The sequence below is a fragment of the Euprymna scolopes genome, chromosome 8 (assembly GCF_053919585.1).
Source record: "Euprymna scolopes isolate OS-2025 chromosome 8, ASM5391958v1, whole genome shotgun sequence".
NCBI classification, from domain to species: domain Eukaryota; kingdom Metazoa; phylum Mollusca; class Cephalopoda; order Sepiida; family Sepiolidae; genus Euprymna; species Euprymna scolopes.
The window spans coordinates 146,167,117-146,183,030 of record NC_136489.1 but is presented as its reverse complement, the minus strand read 5'-3'; the positions used below and the strand labels follow the sequence as shown (position 1 = coordinate 146,183,030).

Sequence of the window (15,914 nt, the reverse complement as noted above, 5' to 3'; positions counted from 1 at the left end):
CCAGCGGCCTTGGCAACAGATTTGATATACGTGTTCCATTTAAGATCAGGAGTAATGGTCAAGCCCAGAAGCTTGTCAAAACTTGAGGCCTCCTGAAGACGAGAGCCATTCATTTCAATTGATGACAAATGTGGATTAAAATGTTGATGATGTAAAGAGAGAAGCTTGGTTTTAGATGCATTAAAAGTAACCAGCCACTCCTTTCCCCATTGTACTACATGCTCAAGATCAGAGGAGAGAGAATTGGAGAGTACTTGCTCGTTTACTGTCTTAGATGTGGTACCATAAATGGTAGTGTCGTCAGCATAAATGTCTACAAATGATGTAAGGATATGATTTGGAAGATCATTAATGTAGATCAGGAAAAGAGTTGGGCCCAGGATGGATCCCTGAGGGACACCGGCATTAATACTGTGAGCTTCTGATTTTTGCCCCTCAACTACTACTCTTATGAACCTATCAGAAAGAAATGATTTAATAATTGAGAAGACTTTTCCAGCTATACCATAGCTAGCGATCTTATGAAGTAAACCTTTATGCCATACCCTATCAAAGGCTTTAGATATGTCAAGAGCAATTGCCCTAGAAAGATTGCCACCGTCGAGAGATTTGCTAATCCTATGCGATATAACTGTAAGGACATCTGCTGTAGATCTAGCAGAACGGAAACCATATTGAGTGTCACTAAGAAGGTTATTTTTGTTGAGATGTTTGATTACTTCTGTATTTAACACAGATTCTAGCAACTTACTCATGACGCACAGGAGACTTATTGGCCTGTACTGAGAGGGGGATGAGCGATCACCTGAATTCTTAAATACAGGGCATACTGATGAGATTTTCCAGGGAGATGGGAAACTATTCTCCTTAAGACAACGTTTAAACAGTTTTGTAAGTATGGGCGCTAGTTCAGGTTGAAGTTTTTTGAGTACTATAATTGGAATACCATCAGGGCCAGTTGCTTTACTGGAATCAAGGTTTTTGATTAGCTTCGCAACATCACGTACAGATATACGTATATCACATAGCGTGTTTTCTGATACAGGAGGAAATATTGGGGGTTGGCGGTCTTGGTCGCAAAGGGTAGAATTAGCTGCAAAGTTCTTGACAAAGAGTTTGGCTTTGTCTGATGCTGACGAGATTACCTCAGGTCCATTGATAATAGTTGGGATGGAGCACACGCTTCTGTTCAGGATTCTGTTTGCTATTTGCCAAAACTGGTGGGAACCAAGCCGCTGCTCAGCTACTTTGGACTTAACAGATTGAGCATACAACTCTCTTGCGTTCCTTATTACTTTCTTACAATGGTTGCTGGCAGTCCTGAAAACGGCTTTAGTTTCCATACATCTATTACGTTTGAAGCAGTGGAAAAAGTGATTTCTGTGCGCAATGGCAGCAGCACATTCTGGAGAGAACCATGGCTGGCTGTTAGGTTTTTGCTGAAACTTTTTAGAGGGTATGAAATGGTCAATACCTACAATTAACCATTCAGTCAGGTCTAATACTATAGAGGACACATCCTTTTTAAACATGGAATGCAGAGGTAGATCAGATATAAATGTACGGAAGCTATCCCAGTCAGCCTTAGTGTATCGATATACTGTACGATGAAGTGGTACGTCTGGGGACTTATTACATTTCATTTTTATCTTAATTGATACAACAGAGTGGTCGGAAGATCCAAGAGGCGACAGAACAGAAACTGAACATAGTTCAGGGCAAGTTGTGAGAAAAAGGTCTAGTAGGCTCGCATACTGGCCGTCATTATCGGGCACACGGGTAGGTTCCTGAACAACCTGAGTGAGGTCATAGGCAATGGAGAAATCATGACAGAACCTCCCCTCATCATCGGTCTTGTTTGAGTGGGTCAACCATTCGACGTTGTGAACATTGAAGTCTCCACATACGTGAATGTTAGCTGAAGGATAAGTAGAAAGGACTTGGTCAATTTTCTCAGATATGCTTTGAAAGATAGTAACTCCGCTGTTGTGGGGGCGATAGAGAGTAAATATAAATGCAGTAGTGTGAGATAAAGCAACCCGGAAGCACATATAGGGTAAGTTAGGATCTTCCCTGGAGATGTCCCTCCCACATGGAAAGCTATCTTTAATATAGGCACATATTCCATGCCCATGGCGATCTTGGGGGTCAGATTTAGAAGTTAAGTTAGAGTATCCTGTAATTGCAAACTCATCTAGGGAAATAGCCTGTCCAATGCCAGTTTCACTTAAAAATAAAAGGTCTGGTTTAGTCTCCTTTAATTGGGTTTCAACCTCTGGAAGGTTAGAACGTAGACCCCTGATGTTGGAGAAGGAGACATGGTAGTAGGGGTCTACGTTGGAAGTTGGAGAACCGGGTTTAATCGTGTATTTTTTCTTGAAACTTGTCATGATGAAATTTTGGAATTTGTGGACTAGGTCGACAGATTTACTTAGAGCAGGACAGAGAGGGGAAACTAAGAGAGAAAAAGAAACGAAGAATTTTTTTTTTTTTTTTTTTGTACCACATGATAAGGTAAAGCCGTAACAATTACCCACTAGTATGGCATCGAGAGGCCTCACCAGAAGCTACTGCATGGTCCAGATTCCATTCACCAAATGGCAATACAGCAGCCCCAGTACTTTGCACCTGCTGATAGGACAGCCTCCTTAGTGGTTAATCCAAGGTTCCGGTCCCTGACTATCAGGCGGATAACGTCAGCCCAGACAAAACGTTTACCTCCAGCACCCTTACTAGTGACATGGCTACAAGGATAGACATAGAAACAGAAAATTTCCACCAACTCTGCCAACTGTTCGCGCAAAAATACTGCCAACCTAGAAAACAGCTTTTTCTTCTCCCTTTCTCAGAAAAATCACTCATTTAAAAAATGAGGACTGAGGGACAAATAAGAAGAAGCGAGAGTAACAGGAGCTGCCGATAACGCATCCACAATGCGTTTTCTACTCTCCATTAAAAAAAAAAAAAATAAAATAAATAAATAAATAAAAAATAACTATTAAGTATTGTACTTAATAAAAGTCCAACGGACCTGTTTAAGGGAAAGTATGGTGATAGATTCCCCTCCCACGAACTAAAAATGAGTACAATTAGGTAATCTATTTTTGCAATCAACTCGGTAGATAAATAAACATTTATGGACGAGAGAAAAAAAAAAAAAAAAAAAAAAAAAGAAGCTAGCATTTAATACAACAGAAATACATAAATTAAATACTGAAATAAAATGTAGTTATTAATATTTGAATCTTAAAATAAAAAGTGCGAATTAGTAGAGAAAAAAATCACTTATCACAACAACGCATTCCGTCTCCAAACTAGTGAAGAATTTAACTTTTAATAGCGTTCAGAAGATTTTTTTTTTTTTTTTTTTTTTTTACATTAACCGTTAAGAGAAAGCGTGATTTTATTCTGAACTTTAACTAATCACGTTTTAAGCAACTTATGATATAAAACAAAATCGGATGGGGGGGGGGTTCTTCCGAAGTTAGTTGGTGACGTTATAAGTAATTGCGAGATAAGATGGGAGCCAGAAATTAGGGGTGGGGGACTGAAAATGATAATATAATGGATTGATTATACAATATTTAAGATCAACTTGGTAGATAAACATTTATGGACGAGAAAAAAAAAAAAAAAAAAAAAAAAAAAAAGAAGCTAGCATTTAATACAACAGAAATACATAAATTAAATACTGAAATAAAATGTAGTTATTAATATTTGAATCTTAAAATAAAAAGTGCGAATTAGTAGAGAAAAAAATCACTTATCACAACAACGCATTCCGTCTCCAAACTAGTGAAGAATTTTTGTATAATATATTTGTTATATATGTGTATAGCAAAATTCATGCAAATATATTTAAAATAATAAAAAAAAAAAAAAAATGGTTATTTAACATTAGTGTGAAAAATGTCCCTTAAAAGACATCTGACAGAAGTATGGTATCAGTAAACAATAACATTAGTATTCATAGACATACAAACAGGACGAATGTCCTAATAATTGTCAAATAAACAATAGCTTCTTCTCTTCAGTGTTAACTCTGGTCTTTCAACAGAGGTCATAGCTGATGCAGGTAATATAATACCAAGTTGAAAATCAAGTTGTCATAATCTAACTTACTTGTTCTGCTTATGATATGGTTGTTGTAATAGATCAGCTCAGTTAATTTTATGTATCATGTTTTCTTTTGATATCATCTACTGTCTTCAATTTGTTTTATTGATTGCTGTCTGATTGTATTCTAATTTTCTGTTTGAATTAAATATTTAAGCAATAAAGAAGAATTTGTGTATTTATTATTTTGCAGACTGTTATTCTCCTCTTCATAGTTGTTGTTGTTTCACCATATTGAAGATGAGGATAACAGTTCACAAAAAAATGAAAACACAAATTATGAAGCCTCATCTCAAAGGATTCCTAAAATTAAATAAATAAAATGATACCATTCGGTACGGACCCAACAATAGAAGGCCACAAAATTGGATTCATGAGACCATAAAATTCAACCTTGATCACCCCTTTTGGCACTGTGGATAGAGGTGTTGAGTCTCTACAGTCCCAGATGAGCATTGTCTGAAGATAGCAGTTTCAATCCTATTCAAAGCAGATGAGAGGATTAGTTGGCCACAACTTGGTGAGACAACATCTACTATGGAAAGCAGTAATTACTGAAGATAGAGTTAAGAGATTTAGCACAGTTAATTATCTGAAGAAGGGCAGAGGATGAGTTGGCCAAAATATGGTGAAACAACAACTATGAAGATGAGGATAACAGTTTGCAAAAAAAAAAATTGAATGCACAAATTATGAAGCCTCATTTCGAAGGATTCAAAAAATAAAGTAAAATATATAAAAAAAAGAATTGATTAAAACTTTAGCAACTAAATTATCATTATTGAAATTATTCTTAAATGTGTTGTAATGATGATTAATTCTCTTAATTTTAAACTAAAAACCTATTCATGGAAAAAGTAAATTAAACTTAATGGAAACATTGAGAATTTTATTATTCCTCATAAAAATGAACTAAAGTATTAATTATTTAATAAAATGCAAATTTGAAAGAAAATGATTATGAATGAAAAAATTATTAAAATAAAAACTTAAATTTTATTCTTCCAAATGATTTTATTTATTGAAAGTGAAACACACGTTTGTTGTATCTCCAAAAATAAATATTGAATTTAAGTGCAATGCCCATCTGTTTATATACTAAAGCCTTTCCATAGAATTTGAAAAAATTTATCATTCTAGAATTTGATAAATTTAGTCTAAAATTATGAACTGCCTATTTTCTTAATTTTATCAATTTTTTTTTTTTTTAATGATAAAAATGTTTTATCAAACTGATTTTATTTTCATACAACAGGAGGAAAATATTAAAAAACTGTTGCAAAATTACAAAAATATATCGATATCATTTTTCTTTTGTTTAATGAAATAATACATTTTCACTAAATTTTCTAATAAAATAATAAATTAATGTTGCATGATCAATAAACATTGAAAATTGATTGATTTCTGAATTTTAGTAAATTTTTAAATGAAGGGAAGGGTTTAAGTTGGGTTTTTTTTAAATTATTTTTGTATTCGACCATTCATTTTGCTCATAGTTCATTAACTATTAATGAATAATAAATATTTATACATAAAAATCTATATATATTTATTTTAATCTGCTGTCCGTTCCACATTTTCTTGGAAATTACTGGGCTAATCTGTCACCACAGTACCACATTTATTCTAGAAGTTTGGCGTAAATTTATTCTAAGTAAATGGGCTTTTCCCCGTTTTTAACAAGCTAAAAAGTCTAGTAATAAATAAATATATATATATATATTCGTTTCCTTTGCTTTTCCCATCAACTCCTACCAAATTATAAATTTGTGAATCCTGATGTTTATAAAAAGGAGTTTTACTAATGTGACCCTCATACCTTTCGTCGCCATCCCACTCACCATCTCTGGTTATGATATTAATTGATTTTTTTATCTGAATCCTGATGTTAGAGTCGATCTGTTTTGACTTTACATTAAAAAATAAGTTTATTTTTTGTTTGTTTAATTTTTAAAAAATGTATTATTTTCATGTGTAAAATTACTTTTCAATTTTCCTAGTCAAATAAAAACAATCTCCACCGACATCATTTTCTTTCAGCACATCTGTTGCAGCATAAGTGAAATGTTTTCGTGTCTAAAGTATTATTTTTTTTAAGTTTTTCTTTTTCATGATTTCTTTTACAAAATCCCCTTTTGCATTATGGCTAAGAGTAAATTATAGTATCTGTTCTGATAATTCTCTTCATTTTCCTTTTTCTATCTTCAGCCAGTGGGGGAGAAATTCTTCTAAACTGAGGCAGTTTTTATTTTTGTCCCAATCCAAAGTGTTTCTTTTTAAGGAGTTGGATTTTTTCTACATTAAAAACTGACCTTGTGTCTAACTATACCACCATAAGGAGGCAAGTAAATAGGGACTCTTATGTTTCTGTCATCAAGATAAGCATGGCTGATGATATAAAATGCTTGAAATACAAAAAAAAAATTTTTTTTTTAAATAAAAATAAATAAAAAATTTAAAAAAATAAATAAATAAAAATAAAATAAAGGGTTAATTTCTCTCACTTACTCTTTTATATAATCCGTAAAAATATTTGGTTTAAGAAGAAAATGCTGGGCTTATTATGAGTTTTAGTGAGAGCTTTTACTCTGTTAGCTTTTGAGGCACAATTTTACTCCAAATACTGAACTTTTACAATGATACCTAAAATATCTAATTGTGTTGCTGGTACAGAAATATGTATTATAGTTTTAATTAGTTCTCATAAAATCAATAATTGGAACTTTAATAACATGTTAATTTGATAGTGATCAAGAGGGGGAGGTATCTATTGTTTTTTTTTTGGGGGGGGGGTTCAGATGTTTGGGTGTGCTCGTGTTAAACATGTGTTTTGCTCTTTTGAAAAAAAAATATTGTAACAGCTGGGAGGTAGCAAGGGGAGATAACTTAAAAAAATAATTCTATTTAAATTAAAATGTAATATAAACTCTTGAAATGAAATATTCACTTAATTTTTAGTTTCACTGCTTACATCCATCTATCAATAGTTGTTTTAATTATTAGTATTCATTTTAATACAATGCATTATTTTAGATGTTATTCCTTGTTATGCATACTCCCAGGTTGACATTCAGCTTGACCTTCAACAATTTATTGTTTGTTAACTTTTGGATTTGTACATTAGTGAAAAACAAAACAATCAAAATTGAATGCATACATCATTCGGGGATATAATAAGGAGTGTTTTAGAGGTATGTATGTATCTAAGATATTTGTTAACTGTTCTTGTGATATAGATTGCATACCTAGATATAAAAACCTATTTGTTCTAGAGAGCAAATGAAAAAAAAAATTTATTTTTAATAATAGAAATATTTTTACCATAATATTGATAAATCGCTAATATTTTTTTTAACCAGTCATTTATCATCTGAATTGAATCCTTTTTACTTTAATTTAAAAAAAAGTACAAACTTTCTTGTCTCCATCTATAAAAACTTCCTCTGATAAAAACAAACAACAAGGGTATAATTTATTGAAAAATGTCATCACTAAATATATAAAGTAAGGTATGTGTATATCTTTGTAGGTTTGTGTAGAAACTAATCAATCATTATGAATTTTCCAACATGGTTGCTCGACATAAGAGTCAGTAATGTGGGTTATATTTAGTTTTATACAAAGGTGGTCAGAATGCCTTTGCAAAAATTCATATATTACTGATTTTGATGAAATTTTAACCATAAGTGTTAGACCTCAATTAATACATATTTCCCAAATTTCAGCTTCTTGGAGTATTTTAATGAGTTGTTGAGGGAGTGCGCATAATATTAGCACAATTCTTATTTGAAAATTCCTATAGTTCCGATGTTTATGTGCAGAACTCAAAACGTCTAACCTCAAACCCTGAAAGAATTGAATGAAAACATCAGGAATAAGGGAGTTAAATGGCAAACCAGAGATTCTGCAATCTGTCATGAATAATCTTTTGGAAAGAGCACAAATATGCAAAGCTGAAAATGGGCAACATCTAAGACATTATTTTTTATAAAATTGTTTAAATTTTGCATTTTTTTATTTTTTATTTTTCAGCGTCTTAGCCAGATTGTGTTAAAATTACAGAAAGATATCATCAAAAATAAAGAATCTATTTAAGTTCTAAACCCTTTAGTTACTTTTTGGACACCCTGTATAATATACATAGATATGTAATAGTCATACAGAGATTCTGATAGTCATGAATTTATAATTTGATTGGCCAATGAGGGTGGTCGATTGACACAAGTTAGAAGTCTTTGACAATTACTGCATCTGCTGCATTACCAGTAGGCAAACCATATCCCAATTGTTGCTTTCCACCAATGCACCTTAAGGGACATTGGTGGAAAGCAACAATCTCTATCATCCATCTTGTTGCAATGACATCTTCAGAAAAAGACATGTAAATTAAATGATAATGCTTAAAAAGTCACTATTTCTGTAAATGCTCACAGAGACATTAAAAAATGTTAGTGGTTGAATCAACATAGTGAGAGGAGAATGGAAAAATACATTGCTAAAAGAGAGATGGGTGATTTTTTTTTTTTCTTTTAGTTAATTATAAATTACATTTAATTCGAACAATTAAAACATTTTTATTTTTTTTAACATAACTCCATATTAGAACTAAATTGTATTCTAGCATGTATTTTGTGTTATTAAACTAAACCCTTTGAAGAAATGAACATTGATTAACTCGCATTTAGTATAATAGATATTTATCTACTTTGCTGTTTATTTGCATGTTTGGCTAAATTGTTTTTCTACCCTCCATCATTGCGAACGACTATTTCTATAGGAAATAATTGACCGTTTTTTCTAATTTTCACATATTATTCGACCAAGACATCGCCTTTCAGACGGTACCGGTTTCAACCCGGTCCGATGCCACTCAGAAAAGTTTTAGGCATATATACAAATATGCATACATACATTTAAACAGACAGGTGAGATTTATATAATAGATATATGCATTAATATATATATTTTTTTAAAAAATAAAGAAAACCTTAACCTTTTATGAAAATCTTATCTTTTTCAGCATCAAGCATGTCGGAGAAAACTTGACAGCAAGTGTGAGGCTCTTTTGATTCTGAGCCGAGAAATGGATCAATGCAGGAGTGAAAGGGATCAGTTCAAGTTGATGGCTGAGCAGTTGCAGGAACGCTACCAAACTCTAAAGCGGCAATTAGCTGGCAAGGTTATCTTCAATTTGTATTGTACTCTTTAACATTTTTTGATTGAATCAGAATCTTTTCATTTCTGCTCACCAATAATTTTCTATAATAGCAGGACGGAATGAACTCTCTCAAATAAACTTAAAAATTAAATTTATTTTCTCTTGTCTTGTTTTCTGCCAACATGACATTTGATTGCACTAAACTAAAACAATCCATTTTTTCCCCCCAAGTTTTTATCATTTTTCAATCACAAAATATTATCTCCACAGACATCAAAGAAATAAAACAATTCGTACGTGTTTAAAGTTTCTGCTTTGTCAATGGTTACCTCAAAACCGTACACAGCAGTTGTAAAAGTTTGAAATAATATATTATACTAATTGGCATTTTTTTTTCTGTTTCTGATATCAATATATCTATTATATATCACCATTTAAGTATGATCCCACCAAAGCAGCATTAGAATTTTCAAAGTACCATGTAATAGATTTATAATAGATGTGGATTTAACAGGCATCAAATTGTTGGAAATCTTAAGAGTCTTCTTTTGCATTGTTAACCAAGTAATTGTTCAATTCATCAGTGGAGAAAAATGATCAGTTCCTGTTGACAGCAATCTTCATTATCTTTATATAAATAAAATGAACTCATTTTTTCCCCGTCTGATTTTGACATTAATAGGATTAAAAATCAAGATATTTCATGCAAATATAATATGCACAAACGGCAGAACAATATCTGAGGTGTGTTATAGGCTTATTATTTCTCAAATTCCTCGATAATCTTAGATTTCTATACTTTTTCTGCTGAGAAGTTACGGCCAAAATCGGTTAAGATCAACGGAAGTGGTAAAATATTTTCTCTCTAATAAATTCCTCCTCCCCCTGCCACCACTTAACACCGTTTGGGGATCGTTCACAAGGAACAGTTGAGAAGAGAACACCGGTTTGGCTTCGTAGTTCTTTCATGTGAAGTTATTTAAAATCACTAAACTAAGCTGCAGTGCTCTATGGCGTAGTGGTTAGCGTGCTGGACAATTCACATTATATTTTCACGTTCGCGCCGACCTACCGTAGTCGTTTTTTTTTTGTTTTTTTTTCCTAAACAACTGGAATGGACTTTTCTTGGTGGCCGAACTGTTAACGTTGCAGATGTTTTTTTTTGTTTTTGTTTTTTCACACTTTATTTTCCTACTTTTACTCATGACTCCGGGTTTGATCCTTCCTACTTACCTACCATAACATTTTTTAAAACTCCCCCCCCCCCCGTCCCGGAAACAAACACTCGGGCAACGCCGGGTACCCCCGCTAGTTAATGATAAGGTTGTCTACTTATTTCTTTCCTCTCTGTGTACTCTTCAAGTATTTAAACAGAATAAATTCAAAGTATACCACTGACTTCCAATGATGTCCTTCCTCAGCATCCGATTATTTAACGCCATGTTTTATGTAAAATTTCAGAGTATGTGTCTATATACAAATTATAAAATCCTAACTTTTCCTTCCTCAGACTTGTAAGAGTATTATGTACTGATATTTAAGTATGAATTCAGTGAATTTGAATCGATTTTTCATGATTCACTTTATAGATTTACTTACCAAAGCGAACGAGCATTTATTGGAAATATTAGGAAAGCAAATTGTACAAACCTCGCATTATTTTTTTATTCATAATATTTTGTCTCTGTAAATTTTTTAACCAATATTCTGAATACTTAAAATGATTTTAAATAACTTAGTATATTATTATAAATGAACATATGATTTAATTAATTTTGATTTGATTTAAAAATGGGCAATTTCACCAATTTTGATGACAATAAAAGTATGGGAGAGTGGAACATTTGTTGATCTTCATTCAATCCCAGGCAACGTTGGGTCTCCCTATGAGTTAGTATTATAAATAAGCATATTTTTAAGATTTGAAAGAAAAAATATATATTTACAAAACATGTTTTTTAATATTAAATATTTTAAGGATTAAAAAAAAAATTTTTTTTTCTATTTACACAAAACTTTTTAATGTAGCAAAGCGAATGTAATTGAACAAAATATATTTAAATAAATGGGTGTCTTTCTGAGTGCGTTTTTTTAATATATTTACAGAACTTTTTAATAAAACTACTGATAATAATAATTATATAAATAAATAAATGGTAAATTTTTACGACATGCCCCAGCGTAAACACCCCAACCTCCCTATGTTAAGAACAGCTTTCAGAATAAAACCCCCAACCTCAAAAGCCGTTCTTAACGTGGGGTGGTTGGGGGTGTTTATACTATGCTGAGGCAGGTTGTAAAATAATACCAAATAAAATAATTCGACATTATAACTGAGAATTTCGGATGATGTCAATTAAAAATACATAATTTTAAAAATATTTAAATAAAATTATTATAACCAAACAATGGTAGAAGCAAATATAAAATGACTGACTTGTTCGGATTTTTGCGACTAAGATTAATTTTTATGTACAGTGTGTGTTTTTTTTTTTTATTTTTATCTTTCTTTGTAAGTTTTTAATACAATTCAGTATTTATTTAAAGTGCGATATATGTAGGCGGTCAGTGAAGGAGAAATCCTTCTAGACTGAGGCAACTTTTAAGCATCATAAAATCACAAGTATCAGCAACAAGTATAAACAATCGAGATTTAAAAAATATATTTTATTCACATATCTTTTGTAACTTTTATTTTTATAAAGATGAAGTGTAGTATCACAAGATACAAATCTTTTTATAGTTTTCATTTTTATTTAAAAAAAAAAAAATTGCTATTTGCTTACTTTTCCACCAGGGCAAATTAAATACAAGTAAGTTTAGCGTCCGAAATTCTGTTTTTAATGTTTTGTAATTAATATAGTTCATTCTTTTTATTTTTTTAAATTTTTATTATAATTATAATTATTAGTTTTATTAAAAAGTTCGATAAATATATTTTTTAAAAAAAAGCACTCAGAAAGACACCCATTCATTTAAATATATTTTGTTAAATTTACGTTCGTTTTGTTACTAACATTAAAAAGTTTTGTGTAAATAGAAAAAAAAAAATTTTTTTCTTTTTTTAATCCTTAAAAGTTTTGTAAATATTTAATATTAAAGAAAATGTTTTGTAAATATATATTTTTTTTTAAATCTTGCTTGCGAACATTCGACCATAATTGTATTAAAAACTCAAAGAAAGATAAAAATAAAAAACACACACTGTACATAACAATTAATCTTGGTCACAAAAATCTGAACAAGTCAGTTTATATTTGCTTCTACCATTGTTTGGTTATAATAATTTTATTTAAATATTTTTAAAATTATGTATTTTTAATTGACATCATCCGAAATTCTCAGTTTTAATGTCGGTTTAGAAAATGGTTTTGTTTTTTTAAATCCTTAAGTTTTGTAAATATATATTTTTTCTTTTAAATCTTAAAACGTTTTGTAAATATATTTTTAAAAAATCTTGCTCGCGAACATTCGACCATTTGATGTGTTTACAAACAACCAATGGCAATGTCAAGGTCAAACAACCAGTGTCACTTGAAATGTGCACTAGTATTCGTCTTCAGCTATGGAGTATCTAATCTTTACTTGATCCAAAAAAAATAAACATATATAATATGAATTCAATTAAATTTCACTAATATTCAATTAAAAAATGCAACAGTTGTTTTTTTAAATATAAGAATGAGAACCTAGATGTAGACAAACTATATCTGGATAGTGACTTTATTGAGAGTGAAGTTTTGTTACCTTGCTAATACAATCACAGAGTAAAGCAGATGCTAGTGATTTTAAGAGTTTGGATAGAGTAAATCCGGGGAACTTCTGCAATTACGAACCAGCAGAGTGTTACACTCTTTCCTTGGTTGATAGTTGTATCCGACACGTGTACACTGTGTATGGAAGTGCAACCTTATAAATGAGGATTGAAGACATACATTGCAGAGAGAAAAATGAATTGCTATTGATACAATGGATGAGTAATGTGAGCCTTACAGAATTAGTTCTGATGACCTCAGAGGAAGATTAAATCTGGACCGTATAAGGAGATGGCTGCAGAACATACGAATGGTAACGTTGCAAAAATCAATGAAACTTCTTTGAGGCCAAGAAAAGCATGGAAGAAGAAGTGATAAAAATGGACTTCAGAATGAGGAATAAATAAAGACCTGTCCAGAGATAGGTTAGTTTGGAAATCAATCTCTTAAAGCCATCCAGTGTATGTAAAACAGGTGTTAAATCGAATATTATTATTTTTTTATGTAGTAGTAGTACTATACTGTTTCATCATTTAAAAAAACTAAGTTTTTATGAGATTTCAATTTTAACATTTCGTAAGATGACCTCTTGATTTTATTACAAAAATGTTTTATTCGTCATTGAATTTGCAAAAATATTTCTGTTACAAGAAAGTGGAAGGAAGGATCAATGAATAACAGACAAAAATTATTTGAGAAATATCAAGTTAACAAAGTCTAAATGGTGAGCTTTTGGTGCTAATGCACTTACTGATCCACACTATTTTTAAATTGTATTTCTAAGTTTAATTAAAGTTTTATGATATGTTTTTTTAGTCAATTGTAAGGTTAAAGTACAGAATAGGTACAAAACACCCTCCCCTACCTATGTTAAGAATGGCTTTTTAAATAATAACGTTATTATTTCAGCACGGATCAATAAGTGCATGAGTACCAATCTTTTTTTCTTTCTTTAGGATTTGGGGGGTTCTTTAAACTCTGGTGGTGGACATGATGAGGGACATGGACAGGTGAGTTGACTCGTTTCTTTAAAGTATCCATTTTTTAATTTTATCTTGAGCAAACAATATCATCAGATTCAATGTTTCTGTATTCTCTATATTAAAACAATTCTGTGATCGTTTCTCATGTGTTTGTGTATTTCTCATGTTAACAGAACTTTCAGAATATTATTTTGGATTATCACGTTTTTATTTACTTTTAATGAATATTCCTTGGAATCAAAAATGCATAAATTATAATGAAATTTAAGAATTATGTGTGTGTGTGTGTATATATATATATATGCAACGCTTCTAACATTTCTATAATAATGAAATTTATTTTAAAACAGAATTGCAACATTTAATCCACCAGAATTTATTTATAAACCAGTCAGTCATTTTAATCATTTATTTTTTTATAGAGATTAAAACATTATCTTAATTAAATGATTTATGGTTTTATAATATATTGTTATATTTGTTGATCTCACTCAAACAATGGTTGTCACATGCACGGAATGTTCCCAAAACGATAAAGTGAATATCCAAGATGACAACTATGTATTACATGCAGAGCTCTACGTACAAATTTATCTTTAGTTGACCTTTGACAACTAAATATTTTTGTTTACTAACTAAATGGAAAAGTTACTCGCCAAACCCACATGATTTTTAGAATATGACATCTTTGTTCTATGACGAGTATGTACATCATAAAGATTTTTTTGTATTTTTTTTTAATAAGTGTAATTCTGAATATACACCAAATTTTATGTTTGATACTTGAAGGTAAAAACATTCGAATTTCCTGAAATGTTTTTAAACAGCCTTTGTTAAAAAAAAGTATATTGTTTTGTTATACCTTTTATTGTTTAAATAATTTGACATGCTTGTTTTATTAAAAAAAAAAAAAGTTGAAAAGATATTTTTCACTCTGTAGTGAGCTTTGCAAGATTGTCAGTGAAAAAAATACAATCGCCAAAAGATAAGTGTTTTATTATTTCTAGTCGCCATTTTGAAAAATCACTTGCAAATGCAACTGTTTCACTCGCAGTGCAGAACCCTGACATGTATTACATGTGCATCATCAACAAATAAAAAAAAAATGTTAATTTCATCTTTTTGTAGAACATTCGGAAGCTTCTATGTGACTCGCGGGATCAAAGTAAATCTTTGCAGTTTGAAGTGGAAGACATGAAACAGAAGCTTGCTGATGCGCAAGGTGATATTAAGGTAGGTTGGGTCGTCAAGTGAAAAGTAAAAAAAATGGTTGAAAGGTAATATATTCAAAATTATTTTATTCACCCCTCCAGGAGGTTAGGCACAAGGTTAGGTGTTAAGCTTAAAATCCAGTGGACTAGGATTAGTGCATGCTAGTTTATAAAAAATGACTGAGCCACCCCATTATCCTTCTTTGGTAAGGGTGTCCCAGGCGATTAGAAATAAATTAACAACTTCTCAAAGAGAAGAGAAAGCTTGGGAGAGTCGACCGCCTGAGACTGAACAGAACCATATCTCAGCCCACTGTCTATTGATTGTAATAACTTATTGGAATTTATTCATCACTAATCATTCAAGTTGAAAGTTAAAGGAAAAATAGATTTAAAAACAACACAATTTTGAAAGAAAATTTTTGTGCAGTTTACAGTCTGACTTGCATAAATTCATAAGTAAAATCTTTGGAACAAATGAATATTAGAATGTGGTCTTTAATGAAACAGGAATATATATATATATATATATATATATATATATATATATATAATATAAAGCTCAATGTCTGTGTGTGTGTCTGGTCACAAATAGCCTCCTATATGGTTGACCATTATAGAAAACTGATCACATATAATGATAGAAGATGTATCGAGACACAGGAATGGGTACGTTTGATCTGGCATA

At 31.0% G+C, this 15,914-nt stretch overlaps 1 protein-coding gene across 5 annotated transcripts in view; it reads left to right on the top strand.

Moving 5' to 3' along the window:
• Positions 1-15,914, top strand: part of LOC145283819 (coiled-coil domain-containing protein 149-like) — a 95,578-nt gene that overhangs the window by 36,162 nt on the left and 43,502 nt on the right. For 4 of the 5 annotated variants that reach the window (XM_080132915.1, XM_080132913.1, XM_080132911.1 and 1 more), the window contains exons 2-4: positions 9,140-9,298; positions 13,989-14,042; positions 15,144-15,248. In XM_080132915.1, the coding sequence (XP_079989041.1) occupies positions 9,140-9,298; positions 13,989-14,042; positions 15,144-15,248 (318 nt within the window). Of the gene's footprint in view, positions 1-7,164; positions 7,311-9,139; positions 9,299-13,988; positions 14,043-15,143; positions 15,249-15,914 lie in introns of those variants that run through there. The other variant, XM_080132912.1, reaches the window with a different exon arrangement.